The 25,975-nt window shown below is 53.3% G+C and overlaps 13 protein-coding genes across 13 annotated transcripts; 6 read left to right on the forward strand and 7 right to left on the reverse strand.

The window, feature by feature from the left end:
* Nucleotides 1–190: 190 nt before the first annotated feature.
* M409DRAFT_69978 (uncharacterized protein) lies at nt 191–1,912 on the forward strand (the record flags this gene model as incomplete). The annotated part of the gene is made up of 1 exon (XM_033818521.1): nt 191–1,912. The coding sequence occupies one exon, from the start codon at nt 191–193 to the stop codon at nt 1,910–1,912; it is 1,722 nt and encodes a 573-aa protein (XP_033662017.1).
* Nucleotides 1,913–2,765: 853 nt separating this feature from the next.
* On the forward strand, nt 2,766–4,900 carry M409DRAFT_69979 (uncharacterized protein; the record flags this gene model as incomplete). Its single annotated transcript, XM_033818522.1, has 5 exons — nt 2,766–2,968; nt 3,022–3,296; nt 3,351–3,548; nt 3,603–4,675; nt 4,733–4,900. 5 exons carry the CDS (start codon nt 2,766–2,768, stop codon nt 4,898–4,900), a joined length of 1,917 nt encoding a protein of 638 aa, XP_033662018.1.
* A 243-nt stretch (nt 4,901–5,143) lies between these two features.
* M409DRAFT_28460 (uncharacterized protein) lies at nt 5,144–5,701 on the reverse strand (the record flags this gene model as incomplete). The annotated part of the gene is made up of 1 exon (XM_033809045.1): nt 5,144–5,701. One exon carries the CDS (start codon nt 5,699–5,701, stop codon nt 5,144–5,146), a length of 558 nt encoding a protein of 185 aa, XP_033662019.1.
* Nucleotides 5,702–5,995: 294 nt separating this feature from the next.
* Nucleotides 5,996–8,095, reverse strand: M409DRAFT_28461 (uncharacterized protein; the record flags this gene model as incomplete). The annotated part of the gene is made up of 1 exon (XM_033809046.1): nt 5,996–8,095. One exon carries the CDS (start codon nt 8,093–8,095, stop codon nt 5,996–5,998), a length of 2,100 nt encoding a protein of 699 aa, XP_033662020.1.
* Nucleotides 8,096–9,097: 1,002 nt separating this feature from the next.
* M409DRAFT_28462 (uncharacterized protein) lies at nt 9,098–10,063 on the forward strand (the record flags this gene model as incomplete). Its single annotated transcript, XM_033809047.1, has 1 exon — nt 9,098–10,063. The coding sequence occupies one exon, from the start codon at nt 9,098–9,100 to the stop codon at nt 10,061–10,063; it is 966 nt and encodes a 321-aa protein (XP_033662021.1).
* A 214-nt stretch (nt 10,064–10,277) lies between these two features.
* M409DRAFT_28463 (uncharacterized protein) lies at nt 10,278–11,162 on the reverse strand (the record flags this gene model as incomplete). Its single annotated transcript, XM_033809048.1, has 1 exon — nt 10,278–11,162. The coding sequence occupies one exon, from the start codon at nt 11,160–11,162 to the stop codon at nt 10,278–10,280; it is 885 nt and encodes a 294-aa protein (XP_033662022.1).
* Nucleotides 11,163–12,036: 874 nt separating this feature from the next.
* On the forward strand, nt 12,037–12,894 carry M409DRAFT_59397 (uncharacterized protein; the record flags this gene model as incomplete). Its single annotated transcript, XM_033814177.1, has 1 exon — nt 12,037–12,894. The coding sequence occupies one exon, from the start codon at nt 12,037–12,039 to the stop codon at nt 12,892–12,894; it is 858 nt and encodes a 285-aa protein (XP_033662023.1).
* A 334-nt stretch (nt 12,895–13,228) lies between these two features.
* On the reverse strand, nt 13,229–14,934 carry M409DRAFT_37608 (uncharacterized protein; the record flags this gene model as incomplete). The annotated part of the gene is made up of 4 exons (XM_033810763.1): nt 13,229–13,467; nt 13,526–14,491; nt 14,556–14,724; nt 14,785–14,934. The coding sequence occupies 4 exons, from the start codon at nt 14,932–14,934 to the stop codon at nt 13,229–13,231; spliced, it is 1,524 nt and encodes a 507-aa protein (XP_033662024.1).
* Nucleotides 14,935–15,440: 506 nt separating this feature from the next.
* Nucleotides 15,441–17,014, reverse strand: M409DRAFT_59399 (uncharacterized protein; the record flags this gene model as incomplete). Its single annotated transcript, XM_033814178.1, has 2 exons — nt 15,441–15,529; nt 15,577–17,014. The coding sequence occupies 2 exons, from the start codon at nt 17,012–17,014 to the stop codon at nt 15,441–15,443; spliced, it is 1,527 nt and encodes a 508-aa protein (XP_033662025.1).
* Nucleotides 17,015–18,167: 1,153 nt separating this feature from the next.
* On the forward strand, nt 18,168–19,894 carry M409DRAFT_28467 (glycoside hydrolase family 125 protein; the record flags this gene model as incomplete). Its single annotated transcript, XM_033809049.1, has 3 exons — nt 18,168–18,802; nt 18,855–19,670; nt 19,729–19,894. 3 exons carry the CDS (start codon nt 18,168–18,170, stop codon nt 19,892–19,894), a joined length of 1,617 nt encoding a protein of 538 aa, XP_033662026.1.
* A 677-nt stretch (nt 19,895–20,571) lies between these two features.
* M409DRAFT_28468 (uncharacterized protein) lies at nt 20,572–21,772 on the forward strand (the record flags this gene model as incomplete). Its single annotated transcript, XM_033809050.1, has 7 exons — nt 20,572–20,612; nt 20,679–20,819; nt 20,882–21,217; nt 21,284–21,373; nt 21,427–21,496; nt 21,556–21,694; nt 21,747–21,772. The coding sequence occupies 7 exons, from the start codon at nt 20,572–20,574 to the stop codon at nt 21,770–21,772; spliced, it is 843 nt and encodes a 280-aa protein (XP_033662027.1).
* Nucleotides 21,773–21,846: 74 nt separating this feature from the next.
* M409DRAFT_28469 (uncharacterized protein) lies at nt 21,847–22,436 on the reverse strand (the record flags this gene model as incomplete). The annotated part of the gene is made up of 2 exons (XM_033809051.1): nt 21,847–22,100; nt 22,280–22,436. 2 exons carry the CDS (start codon nt 22,434–22,436, stop codon nt 21,847–21,849), a joined length of 411 nt encoding a protein of 136 aa, XP_033662028.1.
* A 513-nt stretch (nt 22,437–22,949) lies between these two features.
* M409DRAFT_28470 (uncharacterized protein) lies at nt 22,950–24,856 on the reverse strand (the record flags this gene model as incomplete). The annotated part of the gene is made up of 2 exons (XM_033809052.1): nt 22,950–24,761; nt 24,842–24,856. The coding sequence occupies 2 exons, from the start codon at nt 24,854–24,856 to the stop codon at nt 22,950–22,952; spliced, it is 1,827 nt and encodes a 608-aa protein (XP_033662029.1).
* Nucleotides 24,857–25,975: the final 1,119 nt, after the last annotated feature.

Here is a 25,975-nt window from a genome sequence, read left to right on the forward strand (position 1 = left end):
AAATGTACATTGGACCTCAGAGCTGTATGTACCCTCAGCGGCAAGTCTCGTTCATCCAGCAATGAAAGGTGTCTACATTCGTCCTTTCATTCTCCAAACCTCAAGTATCCTGTATATTTTGTCTTGCATCGACATTAACAAAGATTTCCAGTTCTCGGCTCATCGTTAACATCGATAGGTATCCCTCAACATGACTTACTCCAAGCCAAACGAGACGAAGAAGGTCTTGGAGAATGATATTCTTTCGAACCCTTTGATAGCGAAGTCACTGCCAACCTCGATACGGGATGCAGCTTCACATATCCACTTTACTGGTGCCGAGTCACCCTCACTCCCGATTAACTGGCGCTTCGCAGAAGCAGTGTCTGCCTTGAAAGGCCTGGAAGCCAGTCTGGTGAACGTAATCCTCGACAGGAAATACCGTGTTGGAATGCGCCATGTCACCATCAACACCGACAAGGCGTCCCTTTTTATTTTCAGCACAATGCTCTGGACGATCGACCCCGACGGAGAAAACATCGCTCCAACTCGACTCCAAGAGATTGGAGAAGGGTTTACAAAATACTTTCCGAGTCACAACTTGTACAAGACAGGGAGCTCATTGTGTCGGAGCTTAGTCACTGGTATCTACAAGTGCGCAGATGGGAAATACTTCAACATGCATGCTTCTCTCAGCCCAAACCCGACATTGGAGAGCATCGGGCTTCCCCACGATATGGAAGTCTCCAATTTCGATGAGGGTGTCAAGGTCATCTCAGAAGCAACCGGAAAACTCGACAGCCAGGAAATGCAGAGGCTTAACACCGACGTGTATCGCCAAGCGGGCACTATCTGCTACTCTGTTGAAGAATTTCGAGAGTCAGAGCACGGCCGCGCCAACGCACACGTCGGTTTGTGGGAAATCTACGATCGGCCAAATCCCGCACAGCCCGCCTCTTGGTGGCCAGACACTCCACAGACGAGCCCATTACATCCCTTGGCAGGTCTCAAGGTCGTGGATCTTACCCGAATCCTCGCAGCACCAGCAATGACACGCGGGTTGGCCGAGCTCGGCGCCAGTGTAATGCGATGCACAAGTCCCAATCTGCCCGACCTGAATACTACGCACGCGGACCTCAACTGGGGCAAGTGGAACTGCAGCATCGATCTACACAAGGAAGAAGATCGAGAGAAGCTGAAAGCTTTGATTCTGGACGCAGACGTAGTCGTCCAAGGCTATCGTCCAGGGGCGCTGGACAAGTACGGCTTCTCGCAGCAGAACATCATCGACATGTGCAGCACCCGAGCAAGAGGCATCATCTCCGTTCGAGAAAACTGCTATGGTTGGCATGGCCCATGGAAGGACCGTTCGGGATGGCAACAGATCTCAGATGCTTGCGTTGGACTCTCGACAGGATTCGGTCGTGCAGTGGGTCACGGCGAGCCTGTCACACCGATATTTCCTCATAGCGACTACTGCACGGGCATATCTGGCACTTGCGCTACACTCATCGCCCTCCTTCGAAGAGCCGAACAAGGCGGTTCATACCGCATCGACCTGGCTTTGAACTACTACAGCTCCTGGCTCGCGACCAGCGTCGGCGAGTATCCCAAAGAGGTCTTCGAAAAGGTCTGGAAAAAAGAATGTGGTGGGCAGGTATTTCACCACTGGCATCCGAATCACTGGACCGCACCGGCTGCAATGGAACAATTACGACAAGGACCGGCGAAAGAGAGATTGTTCAAGCCTGAGTTCTTTGAGGATCGCCCTGCTCCTGTGGCTCTGGGCGATTCTGATAAGAAGATTCGATGTCTGGCACCGATTGCTGAGTGGGATGGGGTTGTCAAGCTGGGATTCAATGTCGGTGCTAGAGGCAATGGCACTGATGCTGCCGGGTGTCCGAGTGACTTGACCGTGGAGCAGGTTTCTTGACGGACCCGGCTACGGTGTTTGCGAGACGATCAGTGGCATCGCCCGACATCAAACGCGGGAGATAAGAGGAAGAAATGTAAGGCAGTGGCTTGCGGTAGTCACTGCACTTCTGGGGCGTCTCCTACCTGGAGGCAATCAAAGCACGTGCCTTTGAGCGATGTTACCTTGCGGTGGTCTCTTCTTTGCGACAGATGGAACAGTACTCGGAGCCATACCGCAGAGAGAAGCCCATAAAGGTGCAGAGTTATAGTGGGTGGATTCTAGAAAAGTGCCACATATGCCGAACATGGACTGCGAGGCTGCACGGGTCCTGCAGTAGCCGCGAATCGATATGCGCTCAATCCCGACTCGATGCGTCTTATCTGCCAGTGTTTCGACAGTAGCTCCGACATGATACTGCACTTCCCCTGCTAGGGCCTTCTAGCAATGCGACCCCATCTATCTATGCTGGTTCGGCTTGAGACTAAGCTTAACCAACAAGCGCTTCTCGTCAACAAGCTTCGCCCTAATCGAGCGATCATTGCTTGACAGGGCAGGTATCACAGCAGCTGATGCTCTTTGCAGACACCTAGCATACTGTCAGTCTGCACAACAATCGCGACATCTCGTATTGGCACCTGACATAGCAATCCCTCCTGCTTGATTGACGGAATTCAGGAGTCGGTGCGTCCGGATACGGGGACTGATAGACAACTTACCCTGTCGACAGAATGTGGTGCACGGTAGCACGATGCATCCGCAATATGGCGCACGGTTTGTCTGCGCAACAAACAATATTTAATTGCAGCCAGGCCACTCGAAGACAGAAAATCCCATCAGCGGCGTCTCATCCTGAGGCAAGGACACAACCACAATGCCTTTTCTCTTCTCACTTGTCACTGCGTTGGCTGCCACGGCCGTCGCAGTCCCCAGTACACGACCAGCACATGAGAAGAGGGATGCACTGTCATCTTCATGGAAGCTCGCTCGTCGCGCTCCCGTAGAGCAAGTGGTGCCAGTTCGAGTTGGCATGAAGCAACGCAATCTCGACGAAGGAGCCAGGATTTTGCACGAACTGTAAGTGTCCGCACAAACTGCCATGATTATCAGAACTGATGCCATGCACTTAGTTCCAATCAAGACTCTCCCAAGTATGGACAGTGGTGGTCTGTCGAGGATATCCACGACTTCTTTGCACCTGCAACAAAGCACGTCGAGAGCGTCAAGGACTGGCTGAGCACCTCTGGGATCCATTACAATCGTACTAGCCTGTCTGCCAACAAGCAGTGGGTTCAGTTCGATGCTACCATTGCGGAGCTTGAAGACCTTCTTCATACTGAGTATCATGTGTACGAGCATCAAGCTGGGCATACCATGCCTTCTTGTGACGAGTACTACGTTCCATGTACGACGCATCGATCATGTTGAGGTTTCAATGGCTGACTAGGGTCATTCGCAGCGCAACTTCGCAATGTCATTGACTACATCACACCTGGAGTGAATCTTGGCCAGCCCTCTGATCTAACAAAGAGAGACGCTACACCACGGAAAGGTTTCAAGCTTCCGCTCAAAACGAAGCCTTTGCCTTCATTCAAACCTGAAGCATCAAACGACCTAGGCCTGTGCAGCTCTGTGGTCACTCCCGCTTGTATCAAAGGTAGAGACATCTGTCCTTAACGTACGGAGCAATTGCTGATGGGATAACCTATAGCAATGTACAACATCACCAACGGAACACGAGCCGCGACCGGAAACGAGCTCGGCATCTTCGAGGATCTGGGCGACCACTACAGCCAAGAAGATCTAAACACGTTCTTCAAGGCCGTCTATCCCCAAATCCCCCAAGGAACCCATCCCACCCTGCAAGCCATCGACGGAGCTACTGGACCTGTGCCGGTCTCTCAAGCGGGAGGCGAGTCTGATTTGGACTTCCAGATCTCCTACCCTATCATCTGGCCGCAGAATTCCGTGTTGTTCCAGACAGACGACGATAACTACGAGAACGACTACGAGTTTGAGGGCTTCCTCAACACCTTCCTCGACGCCATCGACGGCTCTTATTGCTCGTACAGCGCATACGGCGAGAAGTCGCCATCCCCCTTGGATCCCCAATATCCAGACCCTGCTTCCGGTGGATACAAAGGACAGCTTCAGTGTGGCGTCTACAAGCCTACCAACGTAATCTCGATCTCTTATGGAGGTTCGGAGCTATTCCTCAGCACGAACTACCAAAGGCGACAGTGCGATGAATACATGAAGCTCGGCCTGCAAGGCGTGTCCGTCGTCATCTCTTCCGGGGACGACGGCGTCTCCTGCGACTCGTACCAGTCCTCGATTTTCTCGCCCGGCTTCCCAGTCACTTGTCCATATGTCACGGCCGTCGGGAGCACCGCTATCCCGCCAGGTGGTGCCGTGACCGCTGACCAAATCGCAACAACAGAGTTCAGCTCCGGGGGAGGCTTCAGCAATGTCTTTCCCACCCCAGACTACCAAAAGACCGCCGTCAACACGTACCTCACCAACCACCCGCCCAGCTTCGGCGACTACCAAACCAAATACAACGAATCCGTCGGCGCCAACAATGGCGTTTACAATAGCGCCGGACGCGCCTATCCAGACCTCTCCGCCATCGGTCAAGATGTCCTGACGTACACCGCCGGCCGCGCCAGACTCACTGACGGCACCTCCGCCTCAGCACCCGTCATCGGCTCGATTTTGACGAGAATCAACGAGGAGAGGATTGCAAAGGGGAAGCCCACTGTGGGATTTATCAATCCTACTGTCGTAAGTGTTCTAATCATCCCTGTGCAACGAAATGTCTTGCTAACTTTGGGAATGTAGTACGCCCATCCTGAGGTTTTCAGAGATGTGGTCACCGGTAGTAATCCTGGACAGGGCAGTTTGTTCTCGCCATGCGATACCCCGGGCTTCAATGCGGCTCCTGGGTGGGATCCGGTGACTGGCTTGGGTGTGCCTGATTATGCCAAGTTGTTGAAGCTTTGGGGTTGATTAAGCCATGGAGAGAAGAAGCTATGAACGATATGAATGAGGTGTGACTTTGATCGAAGCCTCGCAGAAGCATGGTTGTATGTCCCTCGATCAGACTTCTTGTCCTCGAGCGCAGGGGCGACTCATCATAGACAAGAGAAGAACTTGACTTCATGTCCCGATATCAAATCTCAAAACGCACCGCACCTATTGTATGTACAATCTCGCCCCCAAAAAACCCAAAGCAGAGCGCGAACACCTGCTTCACCTCTCCGAATACATCTTCAAATCCTCCGCGTACCTCAAATTGACCTTATCCATCTGCTTCCGAATACCCAGCACCCAATCCAAGACATAAACCCCCCAGCCGGACATACTCTCCCACTGCACGAGCTCGCACTCCTCCTCCCCCACGGCTCGAACACTCTGCACCCTTTCCGCCATCCCAAACCACCGCGGCAGCATCTGGCCCTGCCATTCGAGTCGGTACTCGCCTTGCGCGGGATCCTCGCGGACGGAGAGGACTTTGACGGGGACTTGCGTCGCGGAAGAAGAGGAGGAAGGTGCCGCCATGTGGAATTGCAAGATACCGGATGCGCCCGTCGTCCAGGATTCTGGCTCTGCCTCTCCTCCTCGCTCAGAATCGGGGAACGTCACCCGCGGATTACTCGTGTTCCAGGCGCTGTACGACTTCGTGTTGAGGATCGTGGAGAAGACGGCGGAAGCTGGGCGGGAGATGCGGATGCTTGAGCCTGAAGTGAAGACGATGGTTTCTGCGCTTTGTGAGGGTGTTGCGGTTGGGGTCTGGAGGAGTTTTGCCATCTTGATTTCGTTTTGCGGATTCGTGTGGTCGAAAGGTTCCAGCTGGCGACGAGGACATTGACTCTCCATGGACATGGGTGGCGACGACTTGCCCGATGTGGAAAGGATTGGTGGAATGCTGGACGCCTGATTGCAGTTGCGGATGTGGAGCACAGTTGACGGGTCCTTACAGGGGCGTTTCGTGACGTCGGTATTCCAACCGACTTGTTCGTACTATGCTATTCAAAAAGGCGTCCTAAATCTTTGATCAGAAATGGAGTGCTGCCAAAGCTTACCCAAGGCATCTACCGGATCTCAGGTGGAAGCACGAAAGTCATCCCACTGGTCGAACAAGTTGTTATCCGGCGGTATACCCCAAGCATACTCGCCCAGGCCAGCCTCCACTTGGCCGAGAATGCTGTCTGGGGCAGAAGAAAACAGAGTCCAGAGTTGAGACTCGTCGAATGGACCCTGTGTGAGGAAGCTGTTGTCGTGATGGACTTGGGAGTGTTGCGGTGCTTGCAGATGTAGTTCGCTTGGGGCGTCCGCGGGATGGTGGATGCTCAGGAGGTCTGCGCCCAGGTAAGTTGATGGTACGTCTTGGTGCTCGGGCACTGCCTGTGGTCCCAATTGCATCGCATTCGACTCAAACGCAACATCAGCGGGCTTGTTGCTCTCCGCTGTAGGTTCATGGCCCGAGGGGGTGGTTGCTCGGGTTGGCACTGCTCGAGTGCCGGTGCCCATATACTGCTTCATCAAGCCCTCGAACACCATGGCAAAGCGTGCGGCATCGGGCATTTCGATGACGAACATCTTCATCAACTCGCTTGCAGAGGCCAGCGCGCGTGCTGCTCGAACGTCCAGGTCACTTTGGTCGTGTTGTACGCTGGCTCTGTTCTGGCTGAGGAACGAAGCACTATACATGATGGACAAGCCGGAAGTGAACAGAATTTGGAAGTATGACCTCATCCATGTGATGTGACCGTGCGAGAACAGTGCCATGTACAATTCAATGACGTTTATTCCGCAGCCCAGACAGGATCGAAGTAGCTCTTGCGGTGGGTGGAAGCCATCCAGCGGTATCTGGTTCAAGGCCCCGCGAATCAAGGTCAGCCGTTCCTTTTCGAACAAGAAGTCATACCATTCAGACCGCTGGTACAGGCTGGTGGGATTGTCGAAGATGGGGGCTTTGCTCCTGGCTTGCATAAGCTGGTTTAGGAGGTGATCGAAATCCGCGCGCACGCGCTGAGCATCGGCGAGGGTGCGTCCGGGCCGGCTGGAAGATGTGTGCGCACGGTGGAAATGATTAGTGATTTTGGCAATAACCCTTCGCAGGCCAACGATGAAGCGGAACACCGAAACCTCGTTGGGATTCGTGAAGTATTGCAGACTCGGGTCGTCGAGGGAGCTCACATGAGCAGATATCAGATCAGTCTCGCTCACTTCGACCGGAAGCTGGACGGTAATATCCTCCTCTGCAATTGCATAGGGGCGACCCAGTATGCCCGAGCTGTACCGATCGTGTAGGTAGCATTCCCAGAATACGTTACGCAGAACCTGCTCATCTATTGGCGCCAGAGACTTCCTCGGTGGACGATGAAGTTTCAATGCAATGCACTGTCGCATGCACGTTCGTGACATGTCCCAGATCGAGCAGTCGATATGGTAGTATCTTGCAAAACGTGCAATCAAGAGCATGTTCTGGATCCCACTGAGGCTGCCGGTGAGGTTGATGTTGGAAAGATTCTGAACAGCTGCACGAAAGTATCCATACGGATGCTCGTGAGTGGTGCCGCGCCGATACGTCGTCACCGAGCTGATGGCAAAGACAATGTTGACGCGGAATAGGTCCTCCGCTGACGCCGAAGCATCAGAACCACCATAAACGCGTTGCAGAGCATTTGAAAAGGGATATTGCGGCATCAAAGGGTGATGCAGTTGCGCATGAGAGAAATAGTGCGAGGCAAGGGCTTGGGCCGCACTCCATGATGGCAAGTCGTACGCAGAGTATGCCGTGCTTCGGCTTGGCGAGGGCTGGACGGCGTCGAAAGGAGCAGAGGGCTGTGGTATGGTGTGTTTAGCGGTCTTTGTCAGGCGCTCGAGACCACGGCGAACTCCAACGGAAGTCTTTGGGCTCTGTACATGTCGTAAGTCGCCGGCTTGTTGTGTGAAACCCGACGTCGATTGTGCAGCAACGTCGGCCTCCAGCTCTCTCAATCTCTGCTCCAATTGGTAGATGCCACCGCGAGTGTAGCGCTCTTTAGTGACGTTGTCGACAATGATACATGCCACGCTGCTCTTTGCACACGTGGCGCATTTCGACGAATGGGTATCGGCATCGCACTTGAGCTTCCGGACTCTACATCGCTCACATGCCGGAAGTTTCAGAGTTCCTATGGAGCCAGGGCGAGCCATCGAGGATATGCGCTATATGTGATGTGTCGCCCTAAGCAAGGGAGCGGTGTAAGTAACCTCAAGTTGATTTTAAGATAACTCGAAAACCATACCAAGCTGATTTAGATGTGACTTGGAGTTGATTTAGAGATGATCAGACATGTGATGTACCGATGTCTTACAAATGATTCCATGTATCTCCAACGTGTCAGTGTTGAGACTTGCACCATGCAGCGAGCCTTGCCAAGACATAGACCCCTCACAGGATCCAGAAAGGGACGAGGCGCCAAGGAACGGGTGACCCGAGTCCTGAGGATCCTTTACTTCCGTCTCTTCAGCTGTTGGATCGTTGTACATACGGTACGTGTACACTCAGTACTACTAGCAACTCTCAGTGCCCTGTGACAAAGCCTGTGACAAAGCCTGTGGCAGCCTTACTGACGCCTAGGGACCTTTATGCCTTATAACTGTAGACGGAAGAGCGGTTCGTGGTTATGTCTCGGGATTTGGTATGTGGAAATGTTATACCTGAACCTCATCCACACGCTCACGAGCGCTTGCGTTGCAGAGGTGCCCGAAGTGAGTTCGCTCACAGCTCCTTGGCATCAACCAATAGGTATAAGTTTGCGAGAGCTAGTTCCGCAGGGCTTTCGCGCCTTATTCCTTCATCCATTCCTTTGGCACTTCCCCGGAGCATGTCCGACCGGTCGACTCGATAGTGACAACACGTCGAGGAAAGGTCCAAGGTAACCTTCGTCCCACAGCCAATCCAGAAATGGCGGAGGAGCGTTGAAAAGATGGTCGGGCTCGAATCTGGCAGAGCCTCTGTGAAACGCCAGATACCGTGCCGGACCTTCCCCTTTTGTGTACGCAAACTCCCCCAGTTACCCGAGTCGAGGAGATGCTCTCCTTGTTATCTGCGTGTTTTGTGAGTGTATCGTAGCTTCATAAAGTGCTGAAGATTGTTGCAGGGACCTTGTTACTCATTCTAGTGATCTTCATAACAGCACACTGCAAAAAATCATGGTTACCAACTACGTCAATGGAGACGCGGGTAGATGCCCCACGATTTACTTTGTGGACGAGTACCACCCAGAAGCCGTCAAATATTCCCAGGAGCGCGCCCACACGATCGTTCCAGGCGACCCCGAGCACGCAAACTGGAGGCAGAATGCCAAATACGTTCTTGTGGGAGGCACCAAATTCTCACGCCAAGACATCGCATCGTGTCCCAATCTGCAGGCCATCGGCAAGAGGGGCACGGGAATCGACAAGATTGATACCGTCGCGTGCAAGGAGCGCGGCATCAAGATCTTGAACACGCCGGGCATTAACGCGCGCGCGGTAGCAGAAATGGTTCTAGCGCTGACAATGTCCGTGGCTCGTGAGGTTGGTCGCGCGGCGGTCAAACAACAGCGCGGAGAGCTGGTGACCCGCGGACAATGGTCGGGGCTCATGCTACATAACACGACGGTCGGCATCATCGGCATGGGCAATATCGGTGAGCAGGTGGCGCGCATTTTTCGGGGTGCTTTTCATGCGGAGGTGATCGCATATGACCCGTATGTGGCAACGAAGGCGTGGAAAGGCATTCCACATACTCGAGCGAATACGTTAGATGAGTTGCTCCAAGCCGCGGACGTGGTCACCCTGCATGTTCCGCTGCTAGACTCCACTCGCAGGCTCATTTCATACCGCGAGCTCCACCTGATGAAGAGGAACGCCATTATCATCAATGCTGCGCGCGGAGGCATCGTCGATGAACGGGACTTGGAACAGGCGCTTCGCGAGGGACTTATCTGGGGCGCCGGTTTGGACTGCCATGAGCATGAGCCGCCCACCAAGGAGCACTATGCTGCATTGTGGGAGCTGGGCGTCGTGAGCACGCCTCACATTGCGGCCAAGACGGCGCAGACTCAGATGAACACGGCGATTGCGGCGGTGAAGCAAGTGATTGACTTTGCTATGGAAACAGGATATCGCTTATAAAGAATAGCTTGGTGTCGGCCACCCATCATTGATGCTGATCACGTCGTTTGAAAGATAGTCCGAAGGCAGAACGAAATACCCCTGAGGTGTAATATGAGGTTTTATTCGCAATGAAAGCGACATGGTTACATCGATACTGATACGAAAAGCGAAATTGGCTGTACACGCAAGGCTTTTGTCATTCCATATGGTTGAGCCGAACCAAATCTTCTCTTCAATATGCATCATACAAAGTGCGTGCGTTGTCTTGAAACACCCTCTGCTGTACGGTCTTGTTCTCGCTCGTCAAATCCGCCAGGTGCTTGACCCAAGGGCGAATATCGATACCTTCATAGTCTGTATGCGGCCAGTCGGTGCCGAAAACGGCTTTTGTGCTGTCGATGCGGAGCAGCTCGCGAATGAGAGGATCTAGGCTCTTGTGTTCGGGATCGTCATCGGTCGTGAGCCGATAGGGAGCAGATATCTTGACCCAGGTGTTGCCCTCTTCCAGGAGCTGGACGAGCGTGTCGAAGCCCGTGATCGAATAGGGGTCGACTTCGCCGGCGCTCGAGGCGTTGTCTGGCAGTCGGGAATGGGCAAAGTGATCGATGACGACCTTGACGCCCAGTGTGGGGATCACAGTGGTGAGGGGCGCCAATTTCTCCATGTATATCACCATCTGGATAGCCCATCCGTAGGGGCGAATGAGGTCGGCATATCGCTGCAGTAGCTGAGGCATTTTCTCCGGCGGCGTGTTGGACGTTGGGTTGTTGTTGTTGGCGAAATTGAGCCGTACTCCTCGGACGCCCAGATCGTGCCACGTCTGGAGCTGGTAGGGCGTGATGGTGTCTGGGTCGAACTGGACAACGGCACGTGCTCTCTTGGGACCGTAGGCCGTGAGAGCCTGCAGAGCTGCAGAATTGTCGAGGCCGTATCGTGTCGGTTGCACGATCACGACGTTTGTGCAGTTGATGGAGCTTTCAAAAGCGACATTTTCCCACACTCCTGCCACTACAGGAGTACTGTTGCCGCTGTCTGGGGTCTGGAAGAACCTGGTCGTGTCGATGATGTGGAGGTGAGAATCCCAGGAGCCTTTTGGTAAGATTGAGCTAAGAGCCATTGGATCCTCGTAGTACTGTGACAATTTGCGGACAGCAGATCAGAAGCTGAGCATTTGTGGGCTGAATGGAAAGGGATTGGGCGCAGCTACAGCTCCTCAAATAGTAGTCGCGGGGTTTACTCTTCACCTCTGTATCACTACCAACTAGCGGTGGTACTCACCATTACTTGCTAGTAGTAGTGGTAGAGGTAGTAGGTGGCAAGAAGTTGAAGGCTCTCTTCCTTCGGAGGGCTCCCGTAGGATCGTCGGTGGCCCCCGTCTACCTCCGGAATCGGGCACTCCTGCAGAACGAATGTGGTAGTCATGTTTTTCCCTTTCCGTACACGCTATCTACACTTGGTTAGTATGGTGGTTTACGCTTTCTTACGAAGTAGGAATCAGAAAGAGGTGAGGCACTGTGATTGGCTGAGAAGCAGAGTTCCACTAATCCGAAAACTAATCCGAAAAAGGAAGCTACCTGTCTTCACGTGTCATTATTAAACAGATTTGATTCCTGGCGTCTAGCTTGGGAGTCAGGCCCCCGTCTGCTTTTCGGACTTTACATGAAGGTTTGCGAGCCTGCCTCAGGATTGTGGAGAGTACAGACCGTATGTATTGAGCGCATCGGCTCGCCCCCGGTGGCAGTCCGTCTCAATACGTGGCAACCAGCCTGGCTTAACCAACACTAGTAAACATACATGGCAAGCTTGACTAACATTCTCGTGCACCTATCCCGAGACCCTCCGTGAGTCCGTGTGCGATACTCAAGCGGCAGATAGTCCAATACCAGCCTTGAGGTCGCCTCGTTCCCTCAAGTGGTCACTCCTTCTCAGTTGGTGGTAGCAGCGCATCGTTTCCCTCATTCTTTGCATCTACAGCACCGTCAACCTCAGTCATGTCCACCGAAGTCTACAACTCGTTCGTCACCAAGATGCGACAAGGGGGGATCGCGAGCACATTGAGCGTCCGTCTCGTGACATCCAACGAAATTGTCGGCTACGCAAAAGCGGCGGGCTACGACGGCATTCTCATCGACATGGAGCACTCGAGCATGGACATGCCAGCTGCCACGCAGCTCTGCGTCGCCGCCCTCTACGCCAACATAGCGCCTGTCGTGCGCGTCCCGGAGAACTCGACGACCTACATTTCCCGAGCGCTGGACGGAGGCGCCCTCGGCATCATCGTTCCACACATCCGCTCCGTCGCGGACGCGCAGAAGGCCGTTGACGCGTGCAAATTCCAGCCGTTCGGCACCCGCTCGGCCACAGGAGGGCTGCCGCAATTTAATTTCCAGAGCCTGCCGCGAGCGGTGGCTACCGCCGCCGCCAACGAGGCCACGGTCGTCATACCCATGATTGAGACTCCTGAGGCACTGGCGCTGGTTGACGAAATCGCTGCCCTTGAAGGCGTGGACTCGCTTCTGATTGGAACAAGCGACCTCTCGGCCGAACTGGGCATCCCAGGAGACTTTGACCACGTTCTCATCGCCGAGGCGTATGAAAAAACCATCGCTGCCTGCAACAGGCACGGCAAGCAGGTGGGCGTGGGCGGTCTTAATGCTCGGCTCGATCTGGTAGAAAAGTTCTGCACGATGGGTGCTTCCTGGGTTATGGCCGGGGCGGACAACGCCATGTTGACGGCGGCCAGCAAGAAGAGGGCCAAGGAGATGTGTAAATTGGAGAATAGAGTCCTACTTGAGAGGCCAAGGCTTACTACCATTGTGCCGTCTAAGTTGACAAACGGACACGCGTGAATTACTAGCAGGTGGGACGGCTGACCTAGAAACGAATGAAACGGCAACGCCTCAGTAAATTCAACGAAGCCCACCTGCGCGCCATATTGAAATGATATGTTGTCACTCATACATCGGGCGGAAGGTTAAGGTGATCCAATAATAGTGGAATGTCTACGTCCTAATCTCGGCATTTTGTGATGCGCTAGCTGTCTCCCATTGACAAGTCAAATCAGGCCAAAGTGAGCGTTTTGTGCGAGTAACTTCAGTGGATTCTTCATTGCATCAATGATCGAGCATCGTTACCATTCCGGGGCATGAACGTTTTGCTTTATATGCCCGCGCTTAAAGCTCTCTACAAGATATACTTGAAGAGAGGGCTTGTATCACCCATCTCATCAAGCTGTTGTTCAGTATACTGCTCATGAACGTCCCACGTGTCCATGCTGGCCTTCTTTTTGTTCCGACTCCAAAGCATGACCTCAAGCACTAAGGTTGCCGCAAGAGCCAGGCACGCCACGCCCAGACAAGAACCGTAGCCACTCTGATACCGGGGAGCTTCTTTCTCCAAGAATGTATTGGTTCCGACAAAAGCTATGAGCAAGCAATTAGCAATGTCCCTGATTCGGGGAAGGGGAGTATATCGACTCACCACCGAGATTACCAGCAGCGAAAAGCCACGCCAGGCCTATGGAACGTTTCCAAGACGGTGCCAGATTATTGCCGGTCCACGCGCCGATGCCTGGCTGGACAGGGTAAATTCCAATCTGAGCCAGAACAACCGCAAAGTACAGGGCGGGTACGTTGTTTTGGACGTCGGGCGCCAGGCCAAATAGAACACTGATTGCCGTGACCAGGATCAGAAGAGGGACAGCGAGGAAGGGCATCCGCCAGGTGAATTTGTCGGACAGCCATCCTGTGACCCAAGCAGACACGCCGCCGCAAAAGTAAGGCGGAATTGTCAGCAGCTGAGCTTTGGAGGTAGTGAACCCCATCTGCTTCACGATCTCGGGCATGGTGAACTTGAATGCGGCGTTGGAGACGGAGTTTCCATTCGACACAAGGATGCCGAGCAAGATCTTGGGGTCGAGCATCGTCTTGATCAGAAGCTTCCACGAAAACCTGTCCCCTTCCTCAGTGTTGGGACGGACGCCAGAGAGCTGCAGACGGAGAGATATGAATCTCTTCTCGTCCTCGGTCAGCCAGCTCGCCTTTTCTGCAGACTCCACCATGAGCCACGGCATGAGCAGACCGACGCCTACGGTGACAGCGCCCTCGATGAGGAAGATCCATCGCCAACCAGCGACACCGTGAGCACCATCGAGCTTGGCAATTGCATAGGCGAGAAGGCCGCTGAAAGCCCCTGAGAAGGCCGATGTGGTGTAGAAGATCGCCAGACGTTGCTGCAGCTCGTGGCGAGGATACCATGTTGTGATGACGTAGGCTGCTCCTGGAAAAAACCCGGCTTCGGCCAGACCCAGCAGGACTCGGCAAGCAAGGAGGCCTTGGAAGTTCTGTACGGCACCCATGCATGTCATGATGGTTCCCCAGGACACAACGAGAAAGCTGAGCCACAAGCTAGGACGGACCTTCTTCAACACAATGTTCGAGGGAATTTCTGGTTTATGTCAAGTCAGTCATGCATTCAATTCATGAATATCTGAAGACGCCGGCCGCCTTACCGAAGATGATGTAAGGGACGAAGAACAGAGTGCTGATGATATTGTATTGGTTTCCCTTCAAGCCGAGGTCCTTGTCCATGCCTTCAAGCTTTGCGTTGCCCACATTGGCGCGATCAATGTGACTCAGAAGGTACAGTAAGGCCATGACGGGGACAAGCCTGCGGTCGACCTACAGAGAATCAAGAATGTTAGGTCATTTAGAGGAGACACAGGGAAGGAGGCCAATTACCTTCGAGGTCACTTTCTTGCCAGCCTTGCCTTCAAAACGACGCATGAGCTCTGCATCTTCCGCCGACAGCACAGTATAGGGGTCGACGGTCTCGATTGTCTTGATTTCGGCCTTTTCGCTCGCAACGTTCGGCGACTCGCTTGTGGCCATCTTGGATTGTGGACGCATATGTGATCAGGGCGGACATCAAAAGCTGGGTAACTGACATGCAAACACGGGATATGGCAAATAGAGAGGACAAACCTGTAGACATACCATAGCACGTTATATGATCGACGAGTCCAACGTGCGCCCCACGGGGAAGTCAGGCTGCTTTGCGGGGTAGGTTTGAACAACAGCCTTTTGGGATATATCGGACAGAACCCGCCAACGCCCCGTGCCAAGCGTTGTTGGGTACCAAATTCGGTGACTGTTGCGATTCCATCGGCGGTGGGGCCGCCTTTGAACGAGCCACGGGCATACAGTAAGTCGATGAGAGCCATTCTTCCCAGAAACGAGTGTTGCATTACGCTTCGAATGAACCTGCGAGGCGATCCTACTCTATAGCTGTGGTCATCAATTCGACAGCATAACCAGGGAGAGTCAGCCGACAGGTTTCAATGCCCTGCTGCAGAATCTGCGCGGGCGAGACATCGCCCTCCGTGAAGGGCCGATGATTACTTTCCGCTCGTTTCTCCAAAGCTGATAGGAAGCACCACAGAAGCTCTGGCAAGTCCCCGACGGGCTCCCACCGGAGTGCTATACGCTGCAAATTGTCCATAGCTAGATGGACGACTTTCATATCTGAAATACCAAGCCGGGCGACCTTTGCATGGTCTATATCAGCTTGCATGTTCTGCAGCTGTTGCTGGGCACAGACGTAAGCAATTATGTTTCCGAGTACGTCGGAGGCGTCCAAAATGGTTGAGGCGAGATCAAGCGTATCAAGGTTGTTCTTGAAGGCATTCATTAGCGATGGCACATCGTTTCGTACCATGTTGTAGATGCGCTGGCAGGATGGATTCGTCTTTGGCTCGCCGATTGCCATGATCAAAAGGTACACTAGGGCTCTGCATGCCAGTCGTTGCTCGTGGAAAGTCAGCACTGCAGCCGCACGGATGTCCGTCGACGCCTTCACGACGCCAGGATTTCTCAGGCCGGCAGTTAGCTCAGTGGACGTTTCTCGCCAGTATTCGTAGGTGGAGTAGCGTTCTTGCAGACTTTGTTTGGGTTCACGGCGCCAGCTGGCAAACATTTCAAAGTAGTGTACCGACCAGATGAAGGATGATTGCGGTGCATATGGACCATGTCCGACGAGGTGGCCTTTTTGCGGCATCTTGGCCGTGATGTCCTGATTCTCAATGCCAACTGGCAGATCGAGAGCAAATGCAGCGTCTCGATCCAGCTTGTACAAAGTCCAGAAAAGCTGGGCCGAGTCGTGATCGTCCACGCCATCATGTTCGCGTTGCCGGCGCATGCCCGCAGATATTGCCCTGGCCATGGCCAATCCAAGGAAGTGCCAGCTCGCCGCCTCCTGAAAGCAATACAGTGCGAAAATTGAAGCCATGGTTAAACATCGAACGGCCTCTACATCGGATGTATCAACGGCATATGTCGGTAGCAGTGACATGGAGTTTTCCATAAGTTGTTGGACAACTGGAAATGCACGTTGGGAGCTTGGGCTGTTCATGATCCCGAGGCCAACCACAAGACAGACCGAGACGAGGTTCTCTCCAGGCGCGTGCGTGGCTGACGCTGGCGTTTCATGAGACTCTGCATACAGTGCATGATCCAGTGCCTCGATGCAAGAAGCCCTGCTGATCAAGGGGTAGATATAACCTACACTGTCGAAGTACTGGTCGATGAAAAAGTGCATGTCTTGGTTGCACAGCGCAAGTAGTTCGCGCTGGATATTGGCTAGACCATAGGATGGTCCCGCTGATGGTATACTGGCGCCCAATCCAATGGTCTTAACGGGCTCGAACAGCCTGATCGCTTCAGTGACTAGGGTAGCAAACGAAGGATCCCCGTTATTAGGTCTATCAGATCGTTCGGGGTCGTTTGGCGCAAGTGCTGGCTGGTAGTCGACCTCTTGAGCAGCAGCGCTCAATTGCTGGTCCAGGCTGGCGTAACTGACCGCGTTGCCCAGGGAGACTGTTGGTGCAGTATCCATCGCGGCGTCAATATCAACATCCTGGGCGTGGTCAATCTGAGCACGGAGTGATTCCAGTACCCGGATACGATGCTTCATGTGCTCGATGAAACTGCGATCCGCTTAGCAGAGAGTGGCCAGATAATGGGGAGAGCGACTTGCCTGGTGGAGTAAGTGGTCATATTCAAGGCCGCATCGTCGTCTTCCATGGTCTTGCCCCAGACTCGTGGCACACATGGCGTTTTAGCAGCGGCGCACTCAGCGCAATGGGGTCGCTGGCGGCCGCATTTTTGCTTCCGTCTCCAACATCTTTGACAGGCTTGGGGAAGCACCGACTCTCTACTCATGTGAGCGACCGCCCAGGAAGATTCAAAGCCAGGAGGGTCACCCGCGATGGATGATATTCGTCGACCGGCCGGGGGTTGAAGAGATGAGTTCGATGGCCCAAGCGTACACCTTTTACTTTCGAATACAAATATTGACTAATCCGTTACCTTACGTAACCTGTTTTCCACCCACAAAAAACATGTGATAGGCGCATAGTTACGTACTACTACACCCCAAAAGTCGTACTTTGTTCAGGGTGGACAACTGGCGGGTGAGAAGTTCCCTTACGTCGATGACTCCCTCTCACCAACATACTGCTCCGATGATGAGATTGTCTACTTCCCAAGATCATACGTGGTCGCATAATGTGCACGTTTTGTTCACGCGCATCGGGCGCCACATGCCGTCTCCACATGATCCCGACTCTGGAGCGCCGATCCGGGACGCGCATGGCTCACTCGACACTCCGTGCCACCATCACCGCCGCGTGACTGCAGGGAAGCGAACGCTTATTACAACGGTAGGTTGTAACTTACCCCGCCATCTTTCAGGAACAGGAAGCTTTCCATCATCGACCCAGGGGAATCGACATCGACGAGCATGGCATTGATGCTGTGATTGTTCAGCCAAGAAGAGCATCTGGGCATGTACGACGCATAGGGATGCACCGCTGATCTGAAGCATGCTTTTGTGCTCAGGCACATGCAATAATGACCAATTTGTTCGAGGGGAGGGTGGTCCTAGTCGTACACGAACCTTGCCTGGATCATCCTTCCAAGTGGAGACCTTGTCCAAGCGTGTAAACATGCACTGGCGCCGCCGATCTCCAGACACCACAGGACTTCCAATGCCTTAAAGACGGCCTCTGCTGCCGTGTCAGCGCGGGACTGGTTCACCCTCCTCCTCAGCCGAAGACATTGTCAAGATGGTGTGGAAGTACCTCCTCCCTTTGGCATCCGTTGCCGCCGCAGCCGTTAATCTGACCTGCCCAGACTACTCAGTCTACTCCACCGAAAACCATGGACCATACTCTGGAGGACGTTTCAACCTCTCGTACCAGCGTCCTATACCTCGATGCCGAACGTTCAACTCCTCGATCGTGGAAGACGAAATTCAGAGCATTTCCAGCCGAATCCAAGACCCCGATTTGAAGAGACTCTTCGTCAACTCCTTCCCAAACACCTTGGACACGGCGGTCAAGTGGAAGGGCTACGCCAATGGCTCGCAGGGAGAAGATTTGACGTTTTTGATCACGGGCGATATCAATGCCATGTGGCTGCGCGATTCGGCGAACCAGATGCAGTCGTACTTGCCTCTGTTGAAGGCATCTTCTTCGGCCAACTCGCTCGCTTCGCTCTACCGTGGTGTCATCAATCTCCAGGCTAGATACTTGCTGATTGACCCTTACTGCAACTCTTTCCAGCCACCCGCAGAGTCTGGCGTTGCGCCTTCTGTAAATGGTGCGTCGACCGATGATGATGTGAGGCCGAGATACAATAATCAGACCGTCTTTGAGTGCAAGTATGAGTTGGACTCTCTGGCGGCGTTCCTTGAGATCTCGTGAGTATAGTCATATCCCAATGGCTGATGTTTTGACTAATTCCGTGTCCAGGGACAACTACTACACAGCGACCAAGGATATTGATTTCTTCAGAAAGTACAACTGGGCCAAAGCTGTGGAAGCCATCCTGACTGTTGCGAACAACATGATGGTCCCCACATATACACAAAACGGCAGCGTAGCGAACTTGACCTACCAGTTCACAAGAGACACGACGAGATCAACGGAGACACAGGCGAATGATGGGCTCGGCAACCCACTCAACAACGGCACTGGTCTGGTCAGATCATTCTTCAGACCCAGCGACGACGCCACCATCTACCAAGGCTTCATCCCAGCGAACATGATGTTCTCAATCAAGCTGCAAAATTGCGTCGAGATTGCATCCAGGCTTGGAAACCAGGGCGGTCTTGCGGATAGAATGCGAAATCTGGCTTCAGGCATTAGGACTGCGATTACGAACCACGGAATCGTGCAGACGCCCACTCATGGCCGCGTCTATGCGTTTGAAGTGGATGGCTATTTCAGCCAGAACATCATGGATGATGCCAACATCCCTTCGCTTCTCTCGGCTCCATTTTTGGGGTACTTGGATCAGAACGACGAGGTCTATCAGAACACTCGAGCTTTGATCTTGTCCGCTGGCAACCCCTACTTCATGCGAGGTCCGGTCATCAATGCCATTGGCGGTCCTCACAATGGGCCTGGATATGCCTGGCCAATGGCTTCTATCGTCCGCATCTTGACGAGTAACGACGACAGGGAGATCACTGAGCAGCTGCAGGAGATTGTCAGCAGTACGGATGGGCTGGGCTTGATTCATGAGAGTATCAATACTTTCAATGTCAGCGATTGGACGAGACAGTGGTGAGTATTTTGTTCTCCAGAAAGCGTTGTATTCGGCTTGACTGATCTTTGATTGCAGGTTCTCCTGGGCGAACGGACTGTTTGGACAGACCATCCTCGACTTGAACGATCGCAAGCCCAATCTCCTCAAACAGAGCTACCAAGGCGGTTCAGGAGGCGGTGGAGGCGGCTGGGGCAATGGCGGCGGCTGGGGCAATGGCCATGGTGGTCCTGGAGGCTGGTAAGAAGTCGGAGACAGACTTTTTGAACAACTAGCAATGGATCAGCAGTCCAGAAAGTCAAGCATTTCTCATGCCCTACACCTTACGGACGCACGTCGAAGAACGATCTATCTCCGTTAATGACCGCCAACCTCCATAACTAGGCTGAGGAAGCATTCTGTGTCGTCCGCGTCCATGGTCTACCCATGGGTGTTCATACTTGCAGGAGCAGCTCGTTTACGCTAACCGCAATTGTCTTTATCTTCTCGACATATCGTAATCAACGAGCTGACAAAGTGGCAGAGAAAGAAGGACTCGCCGATTGGAGCACCTGTCTGACAACGACATGCAGAGTGAGCGATGACACACAACGTCCCACAAGCCATATCTCGCACACTCTCGTTTCAAATGCTGGCCCGCATAGATGATAGAGCCAATGCGATTTGAGATAATCGGTTCTCGACCACGTTTCCGTCCAGATCTCAGGGTCTGTTGACGTCAACGGTGGGTATTTTGTGTGCAGCTTGTAAACTTCGTCGATGCTATCATGTCGATTAGCGTGTACGGCTTGCATTGGGGGAAGGAGAGGTGCTTCCAAGAAGTATAAAGGGTAGTCAGTTCCTTCTATTACCTGTCTCGACCACCCAAAAACTCGTCGACGATCAACAAGTTCCTCCCTTCGTCTGATCGATCTTGCAACTATGGCTCCTCAGGTCTTCTTTATCACTGGTACTTCGACTGGGTACGAACATCCACTTCCAGATCCTGTCAAAAGGGATGATCATGCTAACATATCGATGAACTACAGTTTCGGAAACGAGCTCGTGAAGAAGTGTCTTGCCGAGGGCGACAAAGTGGTCGCCACCGCCCGCAAGTCCTCCAAGCTCAAATTTGACGGCACCACAAAAGATAACTACCTCGCCGTCGACCTCGACGTCACAAGCGATGAGTACGCTCCCGCCTACACTACCTTCCACAAGACAGACCCCCTCCCCTAATAACATCTCCCAGCTCCGTCCACGCCGCCTTCGACGCCGCCCTGCACCAATTCGGCCGCATCGACGTCGTCTGCAACAACGCGGGCTACGGCCTCAGCGGCGAATTCGAATCCGTGACCGAAGAACAATCCCGCAAACAAATGGAAGTCAACTTCTTCGGCCTGCTCAAAGTCACCCGTCGCGCGCTGAAGATCATGCGCGAGGTGAACAAACCCGCCGGCGGCAAGATCCAGCAGATTACGAGTATTGGCGGGCAGAGGGGGGTGCCGACGTTCTCGATTTATTGCGCGAGTAAGTGGGCGGTGGAGGGGTTTACGGAGGCGGTTTGGAAGGAGTTGAAGCCGGAGTGGTTTGTTTTCCCTGCTGTGTGGAATTTGTGATGGGGATGAGGTTTCGCTGACGAGGGGATGGGTAGGAATATCAAGCTCACTTGTATTGAGCCGGGAGGTTTCCGGACGGATTGGGCGGGGAGGAGTATGGAGTTTGGGGCGCAGAAGGAAGCTGCGTATGTTGAAGAGATACGCGTGAGATGGGTGACGAGACTGACATTGGCTGCAGCTACGACCATATCGATGCCCAGTCGACCATGGGCAAGCGTCATGGTACCCAAGTGGGTGATCCAGTAAAGGTATGGCTCAGCTATCGACGTTGTTTACAGCATTGATCACTAAACAAAACATGGTATAGGGCGCGAGAGCTTTCTGGGACATTGCAAAGATGGACGACCCACCACTCCGGGTTGTCATTGGAAGTGACGCTTACGAGGGAATTACGACCAAGATCAAGGAGTACGGCGAGCTGTACCCCAAGTATGAGAAGCTGAGCAGTAAGTCCTAATAGTTCCCCTATTAGATGACATGACATCTGACCGCAAATAGAGAGCACCGACGTCGACGAGAAGTAATCGCCCATCAAACATGCCACACACGAATACAAGTCATAATCCCATACATCCGAAAAGCCAAAATCACCCCTCCATCACTTCCCGCCCGCCCCCTCCCAAGTCCTCAAATCATAATAACACCTCAACTCCCTGATCTGCCACCCACTCGTCCCCTTCCCCTCATCCGCCTCGCCCAGCGTATACACAAACGCCTGCGGCAACTCCACCACCCCTTTCGAGGACGGCAACTTGGTCAAGAACTCCGCATGAATCTCGTGCGTGCCCTTTTCGGAATCAGAGACGATGTTGAGGGAGAGCATCTCTCGGGTGATGGTGGGAAATGGTCCATCTATCCCACGCCACACATTAGTCTAGCCAAAACCTGCAGCCCTCCCTTCTGCGTGAAGAAGCAAAGCGATTCTAGGTGAGAGGAAAGGAGAGGAAAGAAAAACCTACAAAGCTGTCGAAAATACCCCCACCCCATCTCCCCACCCACCAGCACCGTCCCATCCACCTTCCGAATCTTACAATCCTTCGAATAAAAATCTTCCCAGTTCGTGGTTTTCCATTGTTCGGGGGTCTTGGGGAATTTCTGGCCGTAGAGGGTGTAGAAATCTAGAGCTGGGTGGGAGGGGAGGGGGAATGGGTTGAGGGGGAGGGGGATGGGGATCGAGGTGAGGGGCATTGTTTGATGGTGTTTAGGTAGGGGATATTGGCTGTAGGAGAGGTGTGGTTGTGTAGGGCAGCTATGGTATTGAGTTGGATGTTGGTTAGGAGGAGAGCTTTATACATAACGACAGAGCATTACCTCTTTTCGGCTCCGATCTTGTCCGTCTGTCGATGGTGATGACAAAGACACCCCAGTCAGTCTTCTCTGTGCTGTGAGTTGAGTCGAAAGTGGTATGTTCCAGTGAACAAAGCCCTATGTCCCACGAGAGATGTCGTCTGGGGATACCGAGGCTACCTTCAGGTACGAGGGCTGAGAACAGGATCGATGATAGCAGTGCAGGGGTTTCTGGCGTGATGCTTTCAGACGGTGTTTCACGCGGTATTATATGGAATGAGTAAATTCGAGGCTGAGGAGATCTCCCCTTTCGTATCCAATTCGTTCGTGAGCTACGTTTGCTTCGTGCCATCATCACTACATCGATGAACTCCATCATCCAAAGTACATAGACCACAACTCCCACCTCCTCCATCACACAACAATCCTCTCCAACGCCTCACTCAACACCTCCTTCCTCGTCTTATGCATCTCCAGATTGCCCCCATAATGCTCCATAATCTCCAACATCCTTCTCACATCCTCCTTCCCACTCGCATAAACCGCATCGTCGATCCCCTCCGGCGGCGGAGGCAAAGCCAGGAAATTCGCAATCAAAAGACTCTCTTCGAATGCTCGATGTTGGGAGACCCACCAGACGCCGGCTTCGATTTCGAAGAGTCCCCAGAGTTTGAAGAAGGCACAGAGGGCTTCGTGGGCAGCTTCAATGGAGGCTTTGATGTTGGGTTCGACGCTCGCTTCGGTATTTTCGGATGCTTGGAGGAGCATGAGGCAGTGGAAGTAGTTGGAGGTGAGGAAGAGGTTTTGGCGGACTTGACGCGGGTGGTTGATGACTTGTTGTTGGAGGACGCTGTAGTCGAGGATCGTGAGTGGTGAGGGGAAGGACTTGTAGAGTCGTTTGAAGGCCGCAACCAGCGAGTCTTTGTGCCGTGGGCTGTTGGATATAGGTAAGGAGAGCGAGAGGGGTGAGGCAAGGTTCTCCTGCACCAGGTTTCCGAGATGCCACATGCTTCTCATATACGCAATGTCGCTTTTTGTCGTTGAAGGGTCAATCATATGGTGAGGTTGAGGTGGCGGCGGCGATTGGGTCATCTGTGGAGCTATCACATTGATGCTCATAAGGTTTTCCACTCGATGAGCTCCAATACACACGTCGACGCCGTCATTGCTCAACTCGTTCTCGTCAGCCAGGGATTCGACTGGAACATCGCTGTGCGTGGCTGTGGGTGGAAGTTTCAGCAGAATAGTCAAGAAGGTGTCTTGAAAGAAGACCGCCTGCCAAAGCTTTCGTCTCTGCTGCTTTTCCAAAACGGAAGCATCGGGTACGACAAGTTCGGGATCTCGATGTAGTCGTAATGCATACGATTGTCTGAGGTGTATGCCTGCCCAAGCGTATGCATCGGAAGCGTGGTTGTCGTTCATCAAGAAGTACGCCATCAAAAGCATAGCCTGTATCGCACGCATCGACGTTCGATTCAAGTATGAATAGACTCGCAGTGCTTGATTGGCCGCCGAGCAGTAGAACTCCGCCGTCTGAGATCGCTCTTCATATGCAGGAAACTGCATGAATTGCGTCCCCAGAGCGTACATGGCGTAATGCAGAGCTACCAGAGACGCATCCGTGTTGCCCTTTTCCTCCGGCGACAGTGCCCAGAAGAGCTCGTAGTCGGAGTAGAACGTTCTTCGATGGATGAAAGGATAGACCGGATCGACGGATTCAAAGTACTTCGCAATCAACATATCGGCCTGCTCCTTGCTTGGAAGCACTGTGATGACCTCTGGGAGGCCACCCTGGCAAGTCCAGTAGTTCGAGAACGGATGTTGTGATCCCACACCAAAGACATTGCTGGGCGAGCTTTGAGAGTATGGCACGTTGGAGAACAAGTGCGGAGAGCCACCTTTCGAGACAGAAGAGGACAGCGTTCGAGGCTTCTGCCTCTCGATATTGGTCCAGCCATTATCCGTGACAGTGGGCGAGGCCAAGGTAGTAGACGGCGACGTCGCGCTCGCGCTCACGCTGGTCTTGCGGATCTTGCTCGTCGGCTTGGTGACATATCGCGCCTTGCTCGTCCCGTTCTTACGATCCGCCGAAGCAATGAGGTTTGCCACAGCGGTATATTCGCACGTGGATTGCCTCTTGACGCAAGCCAGACATGGCCTTCCTCTGTCGCACTTGGTCTTCCTCTCGACGCACTCCAGGCACGACAAGGTAGGTTTGTTGCGTTTCTGTTTCGGTTTCAGCCTGGGCGGTTCTCCATTCCCAGCGGTGAGACTGATATGGGTGGGTGAAGTGACGGGGGCAGGACCAGCATGATGGCCATTGCCGTTGATGGACCCGTTCAAGGCTGCGCGATCATTGGGCACAGCTGGGCTGACAGGAGATGTCCCGATGGCACCGACAAGGCCTGCAGGAGACTCCGACGCCTGTTGTGACACCTGCATCGTGGTGATGGGTCCGGGAATAGCGGAAATGAAATGATAGAGAGGTGAGTTCACGTAGGGCTGCGGAGGAGGCTGAGGTCATCGTTTCTGCTTGCTTGATGCCCCTCTCCCACCGTTGCAAACCTTAGCCGAGGTCGCTCTTGTCACGAGGGCATTGGAGACTGAGGCTCTGTAGGGCGGTCTTCCAAGCAGATTGTCAGTGTAGTAGCTCGTCCGAAGTAACAACAGTTGTTTTCGTGCAAACAGCGAATTGTCTTGCTTCAGTCCCGGTGCTAGAAGACGTAGAAACGCAGACTTCCTCTTGCCAGATTACGTGCTCGACACGAGGCAATTGTGCATCGTCTCGCGGCTTCCTTGAGCGCCGACTTCACATGCGCTATACAAAACTCCTTGTATCTCCACACACGACATAACTTCAGCTACTGCAATGCGAGAATGAACCAGAACTGAATTCGCGTTACTCCAGTTCGAATACTGTCTCTCTGCTTGCGTGGACGCTGTTCCAAACTCCTAAGTATACCAGACATGCTTGACAAGAGCAAGAAGGTTGCCGCCAGAGGTGATCGTCTTGAGCAGCAAAGTCAAGTATCTAAATGTATCACAGGTCGATCGAGTAAGCAGTGCTTGGCAACATACGAAGTGATGTGAAGCTTTCATACTTACCCACACGTTCACTGTGTCAAGAACTTCGTCTGCCGCGACTTGACGTCCTCAATCGTTAGGGCGGGAGTGACGAACTAGTTGAACGGTTTGACCCGGTCTTGGCTTTCATGTGAAAGTCGAAGTGAATGGAGCGCTAAAGGCTTCTTCTTACACTCCGCGCTCGCGTCGCCGTCGTGCGATAGGTTGTTCCGCGAGAGGAGATCCCATGATCTCGCGATGAGATGTGTAGGTCCATAACGCTCCTTCCGAGCATGTTGACCACCAAAAGACAAACGTCGTCAGTGAATGTCTTTCCAGGATGACGTGTTATCACGCCGTTTGCTCGCACGCAGCCC

Source organism: Zasmidium cellare, assembly GCF_010093935.1.
Source record: "Zasmidium cellare ATCC 36951 unplaced genomic scaffold M409scaffold_43, whole genome shotgun sequence".
NCBI classification, from domain to species: domain Eukaryota; kingdom Fungi; phylum Ascomycota; class Dothideomycetes; order Mycosphaerellales; family Mycosphaerellaceae; genus Zasmidium; species Zasmidium cellare.